Source organism: Paralichthys olivaceus, chromosome 23, assembly GCF_024713975.1.
Source record: "Paralichthys olivaceus isolate ysfri-2021 chromosome 23, ASM2471397v2, whole genome shotgun sequence".
Classification (NCBI taxonomy): domain Eukaryota; kingdom Metazoa; phylum Chordata; class Actinopteri; order Pleuronectiformes; family Paralichthyidae; genus Paralichthys; species Paralichthys olivaceus.
The window spans coordinates 9,392,190-9,412,326 of record NC_091115.1 but is presented as its reverse complement, the minus strand read 5'-3'; the positions used below and the strand labels follow the sequence as shown (position 1 = coordinate 9,412,326).

Genomic DNA, 20,137 nt, shown 5'->3' with positions numbered 1-20,137 from the left:
GACAGCTCAACCAGCAGGGTGCAGAAAATGTAACAATGTACATTTCTTTACATGGTCCGTCTCATTTTTCATTTTCCACTCAGGTTCAAAGACAGTCAGATCAGCATAAAAAATGGCGACCTATATGTGATCCATGAGAACGGCACACTGGAGATCCACGTGGCCCAGTCGCTAAACAGCGGGAAGTACACCTGCATTGCCACCAACAACTTGGGGATCAAGGAGAACCACGTTTTCCTGGAGGTTAAAGGTCAGATAAGGACCAATTGCATTTCAGATAATGAGATATACAGTTCAACTTTTAGCTTGGTAAAAGTTCTAATGAAGCCTATAAAGAGAAGAGATGTTTGGTCCATATAGCCCAGAGTAAGTATGTGGTCAAGCTGTTGTCTTTTTTCTCTTCCTACCCCCAGAGTCAACTCGTATCCTGAAGCAGCCGGAGTACAAGGTGGTGCAGAGAGGAATGAGTGCTGTGTTTGAGTGTAAAGTCAAACACGACCCCTCCCTCGTTCCCACCATGACTTGGCTCAAAGACAGTGGAGAACTACCAGATGACGAGAGGTAATAAACACCTTCAGATATTTTACATTCAGCCCATGTCTTTGCTAGTTTCAGACTGACTGTCATTTCCTTGTACACGTTGTTTAAAGCGCAAATGCCCATGTAAGTGACCATGGGCATGTTGGTTTTAAAATGAAGCATGATCAGGTGCATTGCTAACCACGATTATAAAAAGCAATCTACCGAGGTGCAAGCTCATCTGGCTTTTGAAAGAAGTTGGACAGGGATATTAGATTGGTTTATTACATGTTGGACAAAACACACCCATGAGGGTCCTAGAAGTTCCTTTTTCATTGGAAGCTACTTTTACCGCTGACTCATAAATTCTGTGAATTGGTTTATAAGCGATGTTAGCTTAAAAACTGGTCTGGTTTGGCCAAAGTAGAAAACATTTTAAAATCAGATTAACTAAACCTAACTATAACCTCCTGCTGGTGATCTTGATAATAATCTTACTTGCTGTAATGCTGTTTTAGGTTTGAGGTGGACACAGATAGTCTGACCGTCAAACATGTGACTGATGAAGACGAGGGGACCTACACCTGCATCATGAACACGACCCTGGACCATGACTCTGCCAGTGCCATGCTGACTGTTGTCGGTAGGTTAACACGCTAACTATTCCAAGTGGATTTTGCATGTTGATTGAACACGGTGGACATAGAAATCATACAAGTGACGTAAATTTCATCTAGTTTTTTATTTCAAACTAAGGAGTCCTTTTCTCCCGTCCTGAAAATCTCTTTCTGCTCCTTCTTTTCCTCAACATAGTGTTGTCACTTAGAAGAAATGGGCTTCTTTCATATTTTAATCTCAGACTCACAGCTCTATGGATTTTCCTGCTTTTCTGCTGTTTGTCTGAAATGTCTGTCACTAACATACAATCCTCTTCTTGATCTTTACTCTTGCTTCTGGCTGGCACAGAGGCAACGCCCACTCCGGCTATTGTCTACGGTAAAAAAAAAGCAGCTTTTTTTTCTGCCCTCGTCTTCAGTCTTAAATTCTGTTTGTGAAACCTGTAGCTTCCATTTCATTTCTTTTCTATCCTGCCTGCCTGCTCTCTGTAGTTTGTTCATTGAATGTTAAAAGTGTGGTTTCACAGTTTCTGCAGGGCCAAGGGTGCACGCACTCACAGGTGCTTCCACTCGACCTCCCTGATTAGCACTCAGCCTGATTGGCCACCAGCTCACACAAGCTCTGAGTCTAACCGGCCACAAGTGATGACAGCTTTTTCTATTAACACTCCACATACTCCCTGCTGTGTGTTTTCATTTAAATATTCTTAAATGAACATAATTATTGAATTAACATGACTAGGACACTTAAAAAGAAGGAAACTAGTTACTGCACTGCGGTTGTATGCCAACCAGTGCAGTTTCTCTGTATCTACATAACATAAACGTAACGCACCGGAAACCATATTTAAGTTCACTAGTTTCAGATTTTTATTTTATTTGGATCCACACCAGATTACACACATTTTTATATCAATCCCTCAACATGCCCCCCCCATCAAGTCCATGAATTAATCTGAGGAATCAACCAAAATGTAGGGAAACGCACAAACTGGCAATGTTTATGAGAGTTTACAAAAATAAATCCTAATTTGACCAATAGCACCAACTTTACCTTTTGTCAATGAATATTAAAAAGGTGTAAAAATAATAGCTTTCCTTTCAAGAGAGTATGTCCCTACTGTCTTACTTTATCCAGAGGTCAAAGGTTACAGTTTGCATCAGTGAATTTCTCAACATCTCATGTAATGTGTTTTATTGGACAAGGAAAGGTCCTGAGAAAAGTTAAGTGCTTGACTTTCTGTGAAAATAGATGTAACAGGCAAGAGAATTTCAGTTCTTTTTGGTCCTGACAGTCTCATTGTGTTTGCAGAAAAACCCGACCCTCCGACCGACCTGGAACTGACCGACCAGACGGACAGGAGTGTTCAACTCAGCTGGATCCCTGGAGACGATCACAACAGTCCCACAGAGAGTAGGAAATGTTCATGGTCACTGCAGCCCTTTCAAAATACAACATTTGCCCATCGCCAAACTCAAAACTGGACAAATGGATGTCAATGGTAGTTGGCATAATGAGCCATATATGATGGCCAAATAAACTCAAACATTGATTTAACCCATGGAAGTAATCAGAAAGTGTGTCTGGTTTGTCCTGTTTGTTTTAGGCAACGTAATCTTCCAACAAATTATTTTAACTCTTCAAACTTTCCTCATCTTCTTCAGAGTTTTTGATCCAATACGAGGATCTGCTTCACCAGCCGGGACTGTGGATCAACCTGACCGACGTTGGGGGCACCAGCACAACAGCCCAGTTAAACCTTTCCCCGTTCGTCTACTACTCTTTTAGAGTGTTGGCTCAGAATCCTGTGGGCTACAGCAGCCCCAGCCAGCCCTCGCGCCAATATAGGACCAACCCTGCAGGTAAGTGAATGTGACCATCTTGGTATTTCAATAAATAGTCAGATTGAGCTTCATTCTTAATTTTTTGGTTTTTACAGCTCCTGATGAAAATCCATCAGATGTTCGGGGAGTGGGAACAGAGTCTGATAACCTGGTCATCTCCTGGACAGTAAGACATCTTTGTATTTAGCTGGAATATGCTGGTAGCCACATGCCACCAACAATCTTGTACCTCTGTGTCCTGCACATTTATTCGTTCTGTAAGGAATCGTGTTTATCCATATTGTTGTTGGGGTATTTTCCGTTCTTGTTTAGTCTCATTACAGTTTAATATTCCAGCTAACAGATTAATAGAAACTTTCTCTGTGCAGCCACTGACTGGGTTCCAGTCAAATGGTCCTGGTTTGGAGTACAAAGTGCTGTGGAGACAGAAGGACATGGACGGGGACTGGTTGTCGAAGAACGTGGCCAACGTCTCACATTTTGTTGTGACAGGAATCCCAACATTTGTGCCATTTGAAATTAAAGTTCAAGCCATGAACGATTACGGCAGCGGACCTGAGCCCGAAGTGTTCATTGGGCACTCAGGAGAAGACTGTGAGTGGGACAATTATTACTTTTCTTGTCTCCTTTAAAACACAGAAATCGTTGGTCAAAGTAACTAGTTAAAAAAATCATGTAGCGAGTGGAAAGCTGATGGAAAGATTCAGATTTTAAACCAACATTTGAATCAAGTCCTTTTTAGTCGTCTAAACATTTTAATGAACTTCAGCAGTAGCTTTTACAGAGGTGCATTTTGTTTGATCACTTTATGATTACTGTAAGATTTTGTCATTAAGACAAATGTAGTATTGCCATTACTAGCTTAAACTTTTTCTGTTTCTTCCTTTTTTGCAGTGCCGCTGTCTGCTCCTGAGAGTGTTCAGGTCATGGTTCATAACAGCACGCTAGCAGAAGTGCATTGGGAGCCTGTGTCTTTCCCTTCAGTAAGAGGGAAACTACAGGGATACAAGGTATTGTTTGATTTAAGTGTGTCCTGTTGTTGACACCCTTTCATGTTCCAGCTTTTGTAACCACACAGTAAAATGCAAGCAAACAGCATAAACAGCATAAACATCTGAACTAAACATTCTCCCCTGCAAGCACATGTCCCCCCATCAGAGTGAGTGCTTGCACTGGCTTTATATACCCCCCACAAAATGGCTGCCACTTTTGGCAATTATCCAATAAGGAGTAGACACATGGAGGCCAGCTTCCTGGGATTATCAAAATAAAAGTTCAAGGCGTAAGGTAACAACACAAACTCTAACTACAACCAACAATTTACAGCGAAACTATGCAAGGAAATTAAAACAACAAAAGAATGTTGTAATTCAACAGACTGGAGGAGCCAATGCATAGATTTCATTAAAAAGGAAGATTTAAAAACAAAGAGTGCTTTACTTTGGCATGTCTGTCCAATTAATAGAGCTTCCAGAGGGGTTGGCCACATATGTGTCAACTCCTCATTGGCTAATTGCTAAAGAGGCAGCCATTTTGCAGGTGAGTATAAATAGGCAGTGTTGGCATCTACTCTGTAAAATCTGTGCTGATTGAAGCATGTTGGAAGTTGGGGTGTTCAGTTCATTGTGTGTGTATTTGTGGGTGGGTGGGTGTGTGTGGGTGTGTGTGGGTGTGTGTGTGTGTGTGTCATCAAGCAAGATTAAGTTAAACCAGGTTTAATCCAATGAATCAGTTTTATTTTCAGGGAGTTTTGTGCAAAAACAATTTTTAAATCAATGTGACCTAATTTTCCAGTCAAAATATTATCTCCTCTGAAAAGCCTGGTCCCTGAGGATACTTAAACTAGCAACTGAAGATAATTAGTCATAAAAAGAAAAATAAGAGGAAATTCAGAGGGAAATCATTTATAATTAAGTTTAACCCAAAGTTTTAGCCTCATTGTGGAAACAATTTTATTTAAAATACTATCTGAGTTTAAAGTGATCTGTGCTTGTCCAGAAGTTGTGAAGAAGAAATAAGATTACACAGGATGATATGTGGTATTGCTATGGCCTACTTGTGGCTCAGATCTAGCAAACACCCAAGTGAAAAATGTGGACCTAAACAATGCGATATGGGATTAAGTTTAACTATCTGAGCTCAATAGGACATGAATGGTTCCTCTATTGGTACCAGAAGGTTGGGTTTACAACTTGTACTACAGCCAGCCACACTGTCATATGTTCCATCTTTATATACTTTCTATTTTCCTGTCATATTGTCATGAAAATATCAGGCTCACTCAATTCAAGCTTGAATTGAGTGAGCCTGCTTCTGTGTGTTACCATGTTTTTGAGATAAAAACCTGTCAGCGTGTCAACACAACCCTGTGTCCACTCTCAGGTGTACTATCATCGCGAGCGTGGCTTGCATGAGACAGAGAAGATGATGGATGAGGAGGAGCAGGTTTTGACGTTCAGCGGGAACCGTAGTGAGGGGCGTCTGCCAGGCCTGCAGCCTTACAGCCTCTACAAACTCTTCATCAGGGTCATTAATAGCAAAGGAGAGGGGCCACAGAGCCCCAGCAAGACATTTGAGACACCCGAGGGAGGTGTGTATGTCTGGAGTTGACTGACATGGTTGGTGGATTGATGGTTTTCTTGTCTTCCCATCTGTTTTGGGAAAGTTTCAGAAAATATGAGAGAAAGCAGAATTTGTTTTAATACAAAGTGATTACCTTCAAGAAAATATTTTAAAGCATCTATAATAATTTTAGTCAACTATGCACATACCTAATTGAGATAAATAAACTGAAGTCTGATTCATTGTGAACACACCAAGCAGATCATACATAAAAATGCATTAAATATTTAAGACCAAAAACTTGAAGCAGTTATGACATCACCTATACATTCCAGGCCCACTTGCTCACTGTATTCTCACATGGATTCACTCTGATAATGTCCAAATGTTATTCCAGACATTTTTCTTGAAGGCCTGTCAGGAAAAGTTCTGGAAAATGCCCAGAGCAACTGACTCAGGCATTTGTGCTCTCTCTTGCAGCTCCTCTGGAAAAATTCAAGAAAATGTCTAAACTTCAGTGCATATGTGAAAGCAGCTTTAACGACTTCTTATGAATGGTCCTTTTGGAAACACACCCTGACTTGGCTCTGGTTTTTGATTTTCAGTCCCAGGTCCTCCTTCTTTTCTGAAAGTCCTCAACCCCAGTCTGGACTCTCTCACCCTGGAGTGGGGCCCACCAATGAACAATAACGGACGCCTTGCTGGATATACACTAAAGTACCAACCAGGTAGTTTAAGTAACTGCAAACGCACAACCTGTACACTGCAACAGTATAATGCACAGTTTCTTAAAAAGAAAAAGAAATATTGTTCATTCCTAATTCTGTCTCTGCAGTCAACACCACCAATGAACTGGGACCAGTCAAGGTCATGACGCTCATGGCCAACGAGACCACGATCACCCTGAGCAACCTGAACTCCAGCATGCTCTACAAGTTTTACTTAAGTGCAAAGACAATCAAAGGTTCTGGCCCCATCATCACAGAAGAAGCATTCACAGTCATGGACACAGGTGAGTCCTGTGTACATAAACATACAGTTAAAGCATTCATGCGCAGCAAACTACAAGCGCAATATACCATAAATGGTGGCCAAGTTAGCTGTAAGCTTTGAGCTGTCAAATGTTGTTTCACCTTGAAACATGGTTAGAGGTCTGGGTTTCTAAACTTGGATCATAGCAGTATGGCATTATTCTGCTTATAGAAGCATTCGAGATTCCCAACCTTACCACCATGAGGAAAATGGAAGCCGTGTGAATATGGTCTATAGGAAGAAAAGGTCAAAGTCATAAAATCAGCAACTTTTAAGACGGAGTGCAGTGGTGAGAATGACAGTGCCCTGAAATATATGAAGGACTCACTCAACCTTACAACCCCTCTATCTCTTTCTCTTTTCTCTGAAGCTCATACTCAGCCCCCTGTAGACAAGGGCAAAGGTAACCCAAGTTTGCCACTGGAAGACCCTGCATGCTAATTATATGTTTACATCATATATGACTAGCCTGTTATAGATACTAGCATTTATCTTACTGCATGTTACGTGTAAGCATGTTTGCACACTCCCTATGATTAGACTTCCATGGCATTTGCAAGCAGCTAAGCTTGTGTCCTATTCAGATGGAATAGGCTGTAGCATAGGAAAAAATTTAGGATGCTTGTGCATTAGAATTAGCTGTTTTTATTAGACCCTACCATGATGCTTGTGAATGCATTTATGTGGAACTGACACATTTTATTTACCATGGAATGTTATAAACTGATGAATTGTGCATATAGATGAAAGCAGACTTTGATTTGAACCAAATAATAAGCATGCTGCAGTGATTTGATTTATTTTTTTGGGGCCCAGCTACAATTGTGTTTTAAACCTAGCATGTCGACAGCACATGTCTATGTCAACAACAGCTCTTCTGTTCTTGTCTTTGTGTTGGCTAATGTTGGTGTGTACGCATCCTGTCTCACTCTTTTCCATGTTCTTTTCAGGCCCCACAGAGCCCCCTCACCCAACTTCCCCCATCACTCAGTCTCTGCCTCCCCCGTTTCACAAGGGTACAAGCAACTACTGCGCCTCCTTAGATTTCAGCCTACGAGCTAAGTGCTGCAAAAATGATCCACCTCAGCAAATGTTTCATAAGAAAGAGAAACAGAAAGAAATTGTCAAAATAATACAAACTTCCGTGTCACTCTGGAACTGGCTTTAATAAAGGTGATATTGAAGTATTTGCCGAGATGGACATTTTTGTTGCAACTATACTTTTTTACTTACCTGTTATATGTTATGGCAAGATCTCAGGGCATTTTCACACCTGAAAAGTGTGAGAGCACCTCTTTTGGTCGGACTAAAGTTTGGTCCGTTGTTCCGGACCATGATGCAAAGCACCTCTCAAACATGTTATTTTGGTTTTAAATAAGACCAGAAAAGATAGGTGTGAAAGTGCCCTAAGGCTTTAAGAGTTCTTGAGTAACAAACTATACTCCCTGTTGCATTGTGGGAAATATGTATTACAGCTTATTTAAATTGGTTTCCAGGCATTATTTTTTGAAGTCAATTTTAAACTAAACACTAAAATTATAGATTTCTAATTTGACATATTTTGGTTCTCCAGCAATGTTGGAAAGGTTATATTTCACATTAGTATTTTCACAAGTTGAAAAATCGATTGACTTAATTAATTGGTGCAATTTGATTTTGGAACAAATGCATTTCCTTTCTCTCTTGTGTGCTCAGCGCCTCCTGTAGGCCCTGCGTTTGGCACTGTTAACACGTCTGTATCGGAGGATGGTGCGGCGATCAGTTGGGAATACTTTGGACACCATAAGAATGTATTTGTGGAATATATTGTAGAAAACAGTAAGGCTTCACTTTGTATTTACAGTCTCCACATTTATGCCTTATCTTAGATTAGAAGAGTACATTACCTCCGCCAAGGCCCAACAGTCGCTTTATGAAACCGTATATAAATTCACTGCATCGACCAAATAATCCACACTCATAAATATCAGCCTCCTAAGCATGCCTAAATTATTTCAACAAGATACAGAAATGATTCCCTTTGAAATTTGTGATGTCAAAAGATTCCCTATGTTGCAAAATTAAAGAAGGTGATAAATAAAAAATTGACAATCCGGTATCCGCCTCTTTGTTTGGATCCAGCCCAAAATAACACTTCTTTCGTGACCCATATTCCATTCTTAAAGTTTCTTGGCTATCTGTTCAGCAGTTTTTGCATAATCCTGCTGAAAATCAAACAAATTGTCAGGGGCAAAAACATAACCTCCTTGGCTGAGGTAACAATGATTTAAAATTCTAAATTACCTTCAAAATTACCAGTCAGATTATCGTGATTCAAATAATATGTTCCTTTTTCCTTGAATCTCACTTTTCCCATTCCACAACTCCACTTCTAGGTAAAGAGGACTGGAAAAAGGAGTTGGTAAACAGTTCACACTCTCATATGATAAAAGGTTTGAAGCCAGGGACGTCCTATAGAGTGCGTGTGGTCGCTAGAGACCCGGCTGACCCGACGGTCCACAGCACAGACGAAGTGTTGGTTACGGTTCCAGGTGAGGCGGCATGCCTCAGGATGGATCGTCTTTGTGTTTAATTTTTTTTTTTTTGCCTGAGTGTCATCACAATGATAAATTAGGGCATGAATGTATGGTTGTATAGTTTCCTATACAGCGTGTGAAAGGTGGCATCAAGTTGTGATGCATGTCGCTTAAAGTCATTGCTAAAAAGTCCACTCATTTTACTGTCGTGCCTTTTCTTTTTCTCTTTTTTGCCATGTTTTTTCAGTGCCTGATCGATCATCGCAGATTAACCCATTTTAAAATTCCATTTCAGTGTTTACAGCCTCTGTTAATCTCAGCATGAAGAAAACATACTCCACCACTTAACCAGCCTGGATTTAAATTTGACCTGGCAGTTGAGCTCACCCTGTTGGTCTCTTTTCGTTCCCGTGCAGCCGTGCCCAGCCGACAGGTCGACATCGCCACCCAGGGCTGGTTTATTGGACTCATGTGTGCTATCGCTCTCCTCATCTTGGTCCTCCTCATAGTGTGCTTCATCAAGAGGAACAAAGGTGGCAAATATCCAGGTAATGCACATATTAGTATAAACTGTAATTTCAAGGCTTTTCTGACCTGGATGTGTGAGAAGAAAAAGAAAATAAACTGTTATTTACAGTGAAAGAAAAAGAAGATGCTCACCAAGACCCTGAGATACAACCTATGAAAGAGGACGATGGGACATTTGGAGAATACAGGTGAGAGAAAAAAGAGAAAAAAAACAGCATTCTTCTTTTGAGAAGGGCCAACAAATGGCTTAAAGGATAGAGTTCAATCAGGAGAGATTTGAGAGAAGTAATGATTTAAAATTGTCTATTTGGCGCTTAGACCACTCGTGATGTCCACGTGGTTGAAAGAGGGTGAGGTCTTGTGTCTTATAACAAATGTAAACAGTGTTGCATTCACCACCCTGATACGCAATCGTTGCAACTATGGCAGCTGAGAAGGCTATTCTCAATATATCTGTGAAAGAAACCTTGATGACATAGCTTAAACATGTGTAATTAACTTAAGTCTGTCTTTGCAAAGAAATTAGTTGAGATAAAGCTTATTTTATTAAATAAACTGATTGTAAATGTCTTCTTACATCTTCAGTTGATACAAACACCAACTGCAGCAGCAACTGCCAACTTTCAAATCCATCGTGTGCACTGCCTTTTTGATACAGTGAGGTTTATATGCATGCACTGCTGATTTGGCAACACCACATCCACCAAATGAAATGGTGAATGGGTCACAGAGAGAGTCCTCCTGATTGAACTTGTGCCAAGCTTCATTCCTGAGTGAGATTATTTGTCCTTTTCCTTCATTCATTGTGTCCTGACGTGACTGTTTGTAGAACAATTGACGAGGCTGCAGAGACACTGTCTCCACCCGACTCCATTACCAAACACTCCATAGAGGCAAGGCCAAATCCACACCATTCTGTGCTGATCCTTAATAATCACCAACTCACATTGTAAACAAGCCAATCTAATGAAAAATATAAATATATATGTCAAATATAACAAGTAATCGCATCCCTTTAACTCTATCCTAACTTAAAACAGGTGGAAGGAAACTTCCATTTATATTCACATTTCATCACATTTGAATAGTTCAATTGCTGTGGTGTATTTTTATTTTTATATATTTTTTGAGCTATTAATATTAGAGCCCGGCCAAGCCTCTTCCAAGGCCCAACAGTTTATTTGGATCTGCACCAAATTACACACACTCATCAATCAGCTAAACATTTTTTTCATCAAGATCCATGAGAAGTCAAAGAAAATACTGAATAACACACTATCTTGCAATTTTGAAGAAAGTTAAAAAAACAATCTGCAGCATGAGTTCTTCCCCGACGCATACCACATCCTACTCAATTTTGTGGTAATCCGTCCAGTGGTGTTTGCGTAATCTTGCTCACAAACTGCAAACATACAGGGTGAAAACATAACGTCCTTGGCAGAGGTGAAAATTCAGAAAACATGTACATTTATGTTTCCTTTTTAAATAAAAGTATTTTCTTAATTCAAGTTCTATATATTTTGTTGTATGTGTATCTTGTTTGTTTATAGCTTCCTTATGAATCATTACCAATTTTTATATATTGGCAATATATCGTTATTTTTTTCTGTATTGGCGTCAGCACCCAAAAATCTATATTGGTCGGGCTCTCATTAATATGAATTTCATTGTGCTATTAATGTCTCTGTATGCATGTTGTGCCACATATAATAATAGTTCACTCATTGTCAGTGTCTATGAAAAGCTTTTTGGCTCATGAATTGCTTTTCATGTGTCCCTCCATTTTTATCTTTTGTGTTTTTTGGGGTTTAGGTCAATGGAGAGGTAAGACAAGATGCGGTAAAACAAGCATGCTATTCACGTAACCTAATGAAACGAGAGATACGAATGTAACTACGGTTCTATGAATTCTGGATGGCTGCCAGACAGCGGTGCTTTTGCACTCGATATCTCCGTCTCGCATTCATGCAGGTCGAGTAGTGTACCAACAAAGTCACCTGTGACCATATGGTGACAGGGTGCGCACATCTGTTTTGACAAAGGTTCACCTGTCTTACTGGCTCCATAGCAAACACAGATGCTCAGTTGCTACCTCCGGATGGGAATATATACTGGGCCGTACGGCACACATCACCATATAGTCACAAGTGACTTTGCTGGTATAACTACTCGTATGCAAAAGCACCACCTTCTGGTGGTCAGGAAGAACGAATTAGAACATCTTGTTGTGCCTTTAAAGCAAGGAGTGAGCACATCAGCATATCTGGTTTACTGTGTCATCATGTTATCATCATTAAAACAAATAAATTACATTTGATAACAACCCCCCCTGCTTCCCTCATTTAATCTCTTAAATAACTTCATCACTTTAAATAGGATTATTTAAAATGCAGAGTTGAACTGTGCTGTATGATCCTGACTTGTTGAGCTTGCATACTGGAGTACTGAGTAGATGAGTAAAACAGGATTGAAATGGTTCCAGTTGCATTTTTGATGACTGCATGTAAACTTAAAGCAAGTGTAGTACTGCAAAGGACTGAACGGCACATGTTTGCAAAATGTCTTGAGCAGTGGTCACTAACCCTGAATCTCTCAACCTCAGCACCAAGGCTTTCAAAACTACAGCACTAACACTGTAGATCATACACACAGGTTGTGTAGCTGTGCTGCTCCACTGTACACCAGCATGAGGTATAATCTGCCAGGCTAATCTTTGTCATTTTGCCTCGTGAGAAACCTTCCATTTACAGAGGGAACAGTGAGTACTTGTGTAAATTTTTGCACATTTGCATCGCACCTGAGCAAAACTAAACTGTCTGCAAAAGACGTCGTAAAACATACTGCTAGCTCTTCGCTTGGGACAGTATGTGTGGCAGCCTACAGTTGTTCAGTGGAAAGCCAAATTGCTAATGCTTAAAGGAGGCCTTGTCTAAACTACTGCAGACATTTTTTTTAAACGCATATTTTCCTCTCTGTCCACATGAGAACACACAAATGACTAAAAATGCTCAAACAAGCATGCCAGGCCAGGAGATGGCAATAAAGTCTAAGTGGACGATCCGTCAAATAGCAGAGGAACGAATATGTTTGCTAAAATATCTGCATTGGCATGGACAGGGTGGAAGAGGTTTCTGACCACTGCAGAACAAACACCATGAATTATTTTCTCAACAACCTTCACTCCAACCTTTCCTCCCTTTCTACAGTGACACAGAGGACCACAAGCCGCTGAAGGGCAGCCGGACACCGTCCAACGGGACGGTGCGCCGTGACGAGAGCGACGACAGCCTGGTGGACTATGGGGAGGGCGGGGACGGACAGTTCAATGAGGACGGCTCCTTCATCGGCCAATACAGTGGCAAGAAAGAGAAAGACACGCACGAAGGCAACGAGAGCTCAGAGGCACCTTCGCCCGTCAATGCCATGAACTCGTTTGTCTAAGGGAGGGGCCACCTCCCGATTGCGACAGTTGCTGCTGCTGCTTCTTGTCACCCTGGCAAATGTGACCATCTCTATGGTGACAGTTGCTAAGGTGACGGTCGCGGTGGACGTTTTTTACCATGCTGACGCGCCCTCATCTCCACACCTGCCAACAACCCCTGTCACACTGGGACATCCTCCGATCAACACACACTCAGCAGAGACCAACCACACATCCCCCATGACCACTGGAGGACGGCATGAAGCAAGGGATGTGAGGAAAAGAGGGGTGGGGGGGGAGAGGAAGCAATAAGGAAGAGCAGAAGGAATGTACAAGAAGGAGCATTACCACTCAGACTGAGCAGGAGTTTGGCAGTGTGTGTGTGTTAGTGCCATTTAATCTCCTTTTCAAACACACTTAACTTGATAAATCCAAATATATATTTAATCAAATTCCCACAGACAGGAGAATATGCATTGACTCACATTCACAAACATCTGCATGGCAGCATTTTATCCTCATCCTGTCACTTGATGCACTTGTTGACTGTATATAAAGATGAACGGCATGACTGCTCGCCTAAAGTGAAGCCAAAGTGTCTCAATCGCCATCTGGTGACTGGCTGCAGTATATGTCATAAACCCCACCTCCTCCACGTTAGTGGATGGGACATGAGCAAAACAAAAAATTTGAAGTAAACATCAAATAAATTTTTCTCAAAGGTGAATCTGTCACTTCAGACATGTTTGTCCAAGTGTTCATTTTGCCAGTAAGTTTTGTTTTAATTAGTTATTTTATGCTATAAATACAGGGAGAAACATCAAGATTGAGAGCTGAGACTGACTCGTAATTGGTCGAGCGTGTGTTTCAGTGGGACCTTGCTACCACAGCTCCATTCCCCGATTGCAAATCGAGATATCTAGATATTTTAGCTTCATTTCTGGATTGTGGGAGGAAGGGAGATGCATAATATACAGTTGATGGTGCACACCTCCTCGTGACAGGATTTTATTTGTGTTAAATGGCATCTGATATACAGAAAATGATTAGCAGCGGTGTCTTTGTGGACACTGCAACTCATAGTAGAAGCTAGAATGTCTTTTTGAGATGGATGAACTGTTTGTACATATGTAATTGAATAAGAAAAAATGTTATATTTCGAGGTCAGGGATGTCCATTTGCAGTCATTGGAAACCTGTTTAGAAACACTTTGAACTCAGTTGTTGGGTCACTCCTCACACCAGCCAACCACAACTCTCACACTGATTTGAACTTTTTTATCCTCATGTTTTTTTTCATCCTGGACACTGTGTAAGCCTGTGTTTAAGGCAATCATGGTACTGTCCAAAACTGCTATCCCAGCAGTCTCCGATAGCATCTCTTCTCCTGTTTCTGTTACATGCACTGGCAGAAAAGAGAGAAAAGCTAATTGCATGTAGAGGTTCACTGAGAGTACACATGGTAGTTTCCAAGTATTTAGATGTTGATGATCAAGAACCTGTTAGCATGGTTTCTAGTGCCTTTGTAGAGAACAGTGACTTAGATCCATAGCTACACACCTCTTCTTGCACAGTCCATGAACGCAACACAGAAAAATACCATCCCACTTTACTTAAATGGCGGTTGCAGAGGCTGCGTGAGTATTCAAAGCATTCACGGAAAACAAGCTCCACAGGATTTTGGTGATATTGGAGAGTTTCATTATTAAGGTTCATTTATGCTGACGTTAGATAAAGATACAGATGGAGCTTTCTATTCAACGTTAATTTTGTCCATATTTGTGCACGTCTTCTGAAATCTTATGAAGACAGACAAAACAGACAAATTGGAGCCGTAACACCAGAAATTGTGAGGGGTTGTAGCCAATAGTTCAAGCGAGACGACCATAGGACATTAGGAAGAAATGTACTAATTTCACAAAGATCTGTCTGTATGTGGAACACATATTGGCTTTGCATTGAGCATGTCTATTGTAAATTGCAGTCAGTGAGACAGGGTAGCATGCCTTTAGTCTTTAGACCAGGTTGAACATGTCTTTTTCCACGTCCTTGGATAAGCTACAGTAGCCGGCAACTGGCGGCCTGCAGCCAATGAGGTCTGTCCCACCAGGTCATTTTGATAATTTGATTCTTTTATTTCACCAGAGCAGACTGAGACACAGACGAGTGGACCCACGACAGGTGTTGATCTCCATCATGGCAACAGCATTCACTGAATCATTTCCTCTTTGGCAATTTGTTAATAAAGCAAAAGCACAACGTTCGTTTTGTTGCTGCAATGCTTTATACTGAGGAGAATTATTGAGCTTTTATTTTTAAAAGTTGTGAACTTTATGTCGTTTGCTATAAGGACTTCTGATATAGCCAACATGTATGAAAAAAATAGTAGTTGAGTAATTCATTCAAACTTATTTTGAATTGGGAACATTATTGAAGCTAATTCAGTTTTATTTTATGAAAAACATTGACTATAAAATTGCAGATCAACCTGATGGGTTGAACACAAAGTTTTCTAACTTCACTCTGCACTGTAGACTGTCAATAAAAAAAACTGCACACAACGTCCAGCACACACATTATAAAAAATTGTCAGTATATTGTTTGAGGAGGACTCAGTGATGACAAGGTACAATTCTGAAGTAGACTCTGGGGCAATAACACAGGACAAGCTAAAAGACAGATTTAGATCTAACGGGCACTGGGGAAAGAAACTACAGGCGTCTACACAATGCTACTTCACCAAGGCCCAGGTACTAACTCTTGAGAGGTACATAATCGCAACCTCCTCCACCATTTCCATTTTTTCTTGTCAGAAACTCTTGCCTCTGCGCTGCCCTCTTGTGGCTGTATTGCTTCAACAACCATGCCAACGTAAAGGATGCATGGAAGCAGGCCTACGTGGGCAGTGATGGCTACATCCTTTGAAATACTCTTTTTCTACATAAAGGCAGCATAAATGAGCCTTAAGGGCACATTCAATTTATAGCCTCTTTGTGTCTCATTATGGGATCCAGGGTTTCTAAACAGAGCTGAAACTCATCGAATTGAAGGATTATTGAAATCATCTTTTTTCACAGTTTTCAGGTACTTGTGAGGAACAATTTTCAACTTAAGATTGTTATGGTCTCGTTGACAATCATGTTAGCCAGCATCCATCAGCCCATTTGCAAAGCGCCCAACTCACAGTTACAATGAAGAATTAGAGACTGAGCACATGTGCGGTGTATTAAAATGCAGGGAGTCTGAGGTGACATCACAGACACACCGAATGAGATGCCATCACCCATTTATGTCAAACATTCTCCTCCAAACCCATTCACCTTAACGAGGATGTGCAGCTGTGCTCAGCAGCACTGAACCACTGCCAACGCACTCACCAGGTAACTGCCAATGGGAACCAGACTCAACTATCTGGTACAGACTATTGTAAAAACAAAAAATGGGACTCACTCTTACTGGTTGCACTTAGAGACGAAGGGGTCGGAAGAATTATGTAGTGATAACTGAATGTGGAAACAAGTGTATCTGTTTATGTGAATGAAAATATTGCTTGTTTTACTTCAAATGGTAGACACACTGGTGACTTTGGTTTATGCATTTAACCTTATATCTGTGTATGTCGTCACGATCCGAGCGCAGCACTCAGTGAGTTTTATATTACTGTAAAAGAACAAAGCTTGTGTGTGAATGTTTGGGTGAGCAAGTGTGTGTGTTTGGGTGTGTGTGTGGGGGGAGAGCAGCACTTGCATCCTACTATGTTAAAGCGTGCGTGATTATGTTATTGATTTCTCATTCCATGAATAATTCTGACACGAGCAGTCTGGGCCAATTCAACAGGAGATACAACTTTTTTTTCCATGTCTTAATTTTATCATAACTTGCATCAAGTTTTTGCGTTGCAATGTGTCAGCTTTCCACATGTAGATATTTCTGTTGTATTCTGTAAGTAACGGCTTGAATTGAGCATAGATGGGTTGAGGTCAGAGTGAGTGAGAGCTTGGCCTCATGCATTAGGGAGGGTGAAAATGGTTTTGTGTGACATGAGACCATTTACAGTTTTCACTCTTTTTCTTTCTTTTATTTGCTGTGAAATTTTACTATTTATTAATTATTTTTTCAAATTTGCTCATTGTTTAGCTTATCAGGTATCAAAAGGAGATTATTTAACTTGTGACTGAGCTCTCGTGACACCTGTCTCGTTTCTGTCTCTGACTGTTCATGCACCTTTTCTGTATTTTTTTTTATATAAAAAAAGGCACACACTTAAATGGGATTTATCATTTGAAACTAATTCCTGCTTCTAATTTAGGACAACATCCAGTGTGTGATGACAGCCTGTTGGTAAGCTGTCGTCCTAAATTAGACGTCTCCTGAAACTGACACATCCTTTGTTAAGAGTGTAGTAAAAACACAAGTGTAATTTGGAGCATTCTGAGCCAGCATGGACAGATAATTGACACAGGGTGTGAACTGAACATGCAGTAGGATATACAGTATATGATATGGTATAATATGACATTCTGGTTAATGTTGAAGCTACATGATAAGCATGAAAGGCTGTTAAAATGGTTTACTCTACAGTATAATATTGCAAAATATTTTGTATTTTAAATGAAGTAAAAAAAGAATAAAATAAATGTTGGTTTCAGGATTTCAAACTGGGCCCTGTCCTTTATGACCATCCAAGCAGTGCTACATGCTTGCTTGTATCTCCACCTAATGTGTTAAATGAGGATGATATACATCTATGAGAGAGATCTCATAAGCAGTTTGACTACCTAGCAAAAGCACAGTGTTCCCTTTGTTGCTGCAATGCTGTATAACAGAGCTTATATTTTTTAAGTTTGTAATTTGTGAGCCTGGGTCAGATTGAGACCTCTGAAACACCCAACATGCAATGTATAAAAAACTAACATCCGGTGAACTTATTTATAAGCCACACAAAAAAAGAACATTCAGTTTCATTTAATGAAAAACACATTACAAATAAACCAGGTGCGATGATCACAAAGTTTTTGAAATTCACTCCACACCATAGACTATAAAAAACTCAGCACACAAACAATAAAAGTGAAAGTACAGTAGACCTGTTTGAGGAGGACTCACTAATGGCAAGAAATCCTGAGTTAGGCCTCAGGAGCATATAAAAAACAGGAGTTTCTCAGAAAATTATAATAAACCCTTATTATTCACTATATTATTCATAAAATGTAGACCATTTAATGCATTTCATCTAATATTTCAGAAATCTGTATGCCTTAGATCTTTGTGGTGTAGCTTCAGAGTTCTATAGTATATAATATTGTTTTAAGCCTAAATGTCCACAGGAAGTGGCTAAGCTAGCGGATGTTAGCACATCCGACAGTCCGTAAACGCACCTCGTAGGAAGCTATCAGGGACTTTTTAGGCTAAAAACATGGTGTCAATTACCTCCTTAGACTACTTTAAAGTAGTACTACAGTCAAGACACTTGCTTTGATCCTGTGAAGTTGGTCTCCTTTGTTCAATTCTTTGAGGTGGCAGAGAGCCTAAAATTTGCTTCAGTGTCTAGTTTCTCATAAACCAAACAAATAGAACGAACAAAACACATTCAACCTGGTTTTAAACCTTGGTGTTAGTTGCCACCCGCCAATAAACCACACTAAGAAGAAGAAGAAGAAGCACAGCTTATATCACATCAAGTTCACAGTATACAGCAATATTCACAATGTTCGGTTGGATAAACAAGTACAGAAACAGAACAATCATTTTGTGGCATAAATATAAATCTCACCTGGGGCTCACGGGCAGGACGAGAGAGATGGCACTAAACAAAGGACATCAACATGTCCTGTTGGAAAGCCAAATAGAGGACTTGCAGAAAGAGTATAAACAGCTGAAAGCGGACATAAAAAAAGACATGGATTTGAACAATGATCTGAAATATAAATTGGCCAGTTTTTACACCAAACTCCAGGATCAAATACTCTTGGAGGAGAAAAAAAAGAAGGCTGAAGCTGATAGGGTAACCCTATTGGAAAGAAACGATGCGTTCCGTACTCAACTTAGGAGGCTAACATATCAAGAAGCTATTCATGACCTTAAGGTGGATAAATATAGATCCCTGAAAAAAGGAAACAAAGTCCTGCACTGCGAAAATAAAAATCTGTCCAACATGGTTAATGACCTCCGTAATAATCTCTTGAATGGCAAGCTTGACAAGAAACTCAGAAAGGCATTTGACGGACAGCGTGCTCTCAATTTGAGCAACACTCAACTCGAACAAGAGATTCAGGTTTTGACCCAAGAAATAAACGAGACAACAAGAGAAGAGCCCACATTGGAAGCAGTTAAAGCTGAGAATATGGCCATGAGCGAGAGGCATATCAAACTCCAATGCACATTATTTATGAAGGAGAAAGAATTTGCAACTTTGGAATATTTCCTCAAAACTAGGAATGAGATGCGAGATTATGCTGCTGCCACTAACACCGAGATCACCAGCCTCACTAAGGAAATCGAGGAGTTTGAGATTAAGATCAGAGAGGCAAAGGTTTCGAAACATCACTACAATCAACTTGAAGAGGCTAAAAAGAGCATTGACTGTCAGACTTTGATTCTCCACAACAAAATTCATGAGTTTTGCAAAGACCTTCAAAATTTTGAAGATGTGAAAGCCAACAAAGAACCCAAGAACTTACAACTGGGTTAAGGCCTGGAAACATAACCTGCCAGACCTGTTTGACCCGACTATGCCGACCGAAGAAGTTGCAGAGAAATTGTAGCTTCTTTGCTTGGACTGATTGAGGGGAACTCGCATGTAATGCATGTCATGGTGCTGACTTAGTATCCACAGTAATAAAAGTTTTTGTAAATGATTGTTAATTTTGAATACTCTTAAATGCTTTTTATTTTATTTAACCTACATCAGTGGTTTAGTTCCAGGGATAGCATTGTAACTTCCCATCAGTGTATCAGTCTGTTGGTCTTTCATCTAGATCGATGTACCCTGGGAAATTCCTGTTACAGCAGCAAGAAATCATGCACTTAACACAAGATAAAATAAATGAGAACAAAACAGATTACAAAAATGCACATACACAATGTGCGTATGAATAT

General features: G+C 40.2%; 1 protein-coding gene across 19 annotated transcripts in view; it reads left to right on the top strand.

Moving 5' to 3' along the window:
- nrcama (neuronal cell adhesion molecule a) overlaps positions 1-19,903 on the top strand; it is a 53,346-nt gene extending 33,443 nt beyond the window's left edge. For 3 of the 19 annotated variants that reach the window (XM_069519524.1, XM_069519528.1, XM_069519523.1), the window contains 19 exons: positions 84-250; positions 414-561; positions 1,038-1,162; positions 1,486-1,515; positions 2,449-2,550; positions 2,802-2,999; positions 3,077-3,147; positions 3,350-3,575; positions 3,876-3,991; positions 5,364-5,571; positions 6,149-6,271; positions 6,379-6,555; positions 6,946-6,978; positions 7,526-7,591; positions 8,271-8,393; positions 8,951-9,106; positions 9,508-9,639; positions 9,729-9,807; positions 12,826-19,903. In XM_069519524.1, the coding sequence (XP_069375625.1) occupies positions 84-250; positions 414-561; positions 1,038-1,162; positions 1,486-1,515; positions 2,449-2,550; positions 2,802-2,999; positions 3,077-3,147; positions 3,350-3,575; positions 3,876-3,991; positions 5,364-5,571; positions 6,149-6,271; positions 6,379-6,555; positions 6,946-6,978; positions 7,526-7,591; positions 8,271-8,393; positions 8,951-9,106; positions 9,508-9,639; positions 9,729-9,807; positions 12,826-13,060 (2,515 nt within the window). In that variant the 3' untranslated portion in view covers positions 13,061-19,903. The other 16 variants (XM_069519532.1, XM_069519527.1, XM_069519525.1 and 13 more) reach the window with 10 other exon arrangements.
- Positions 19,904-20,137: the final 234 nt, after the last annotated feature.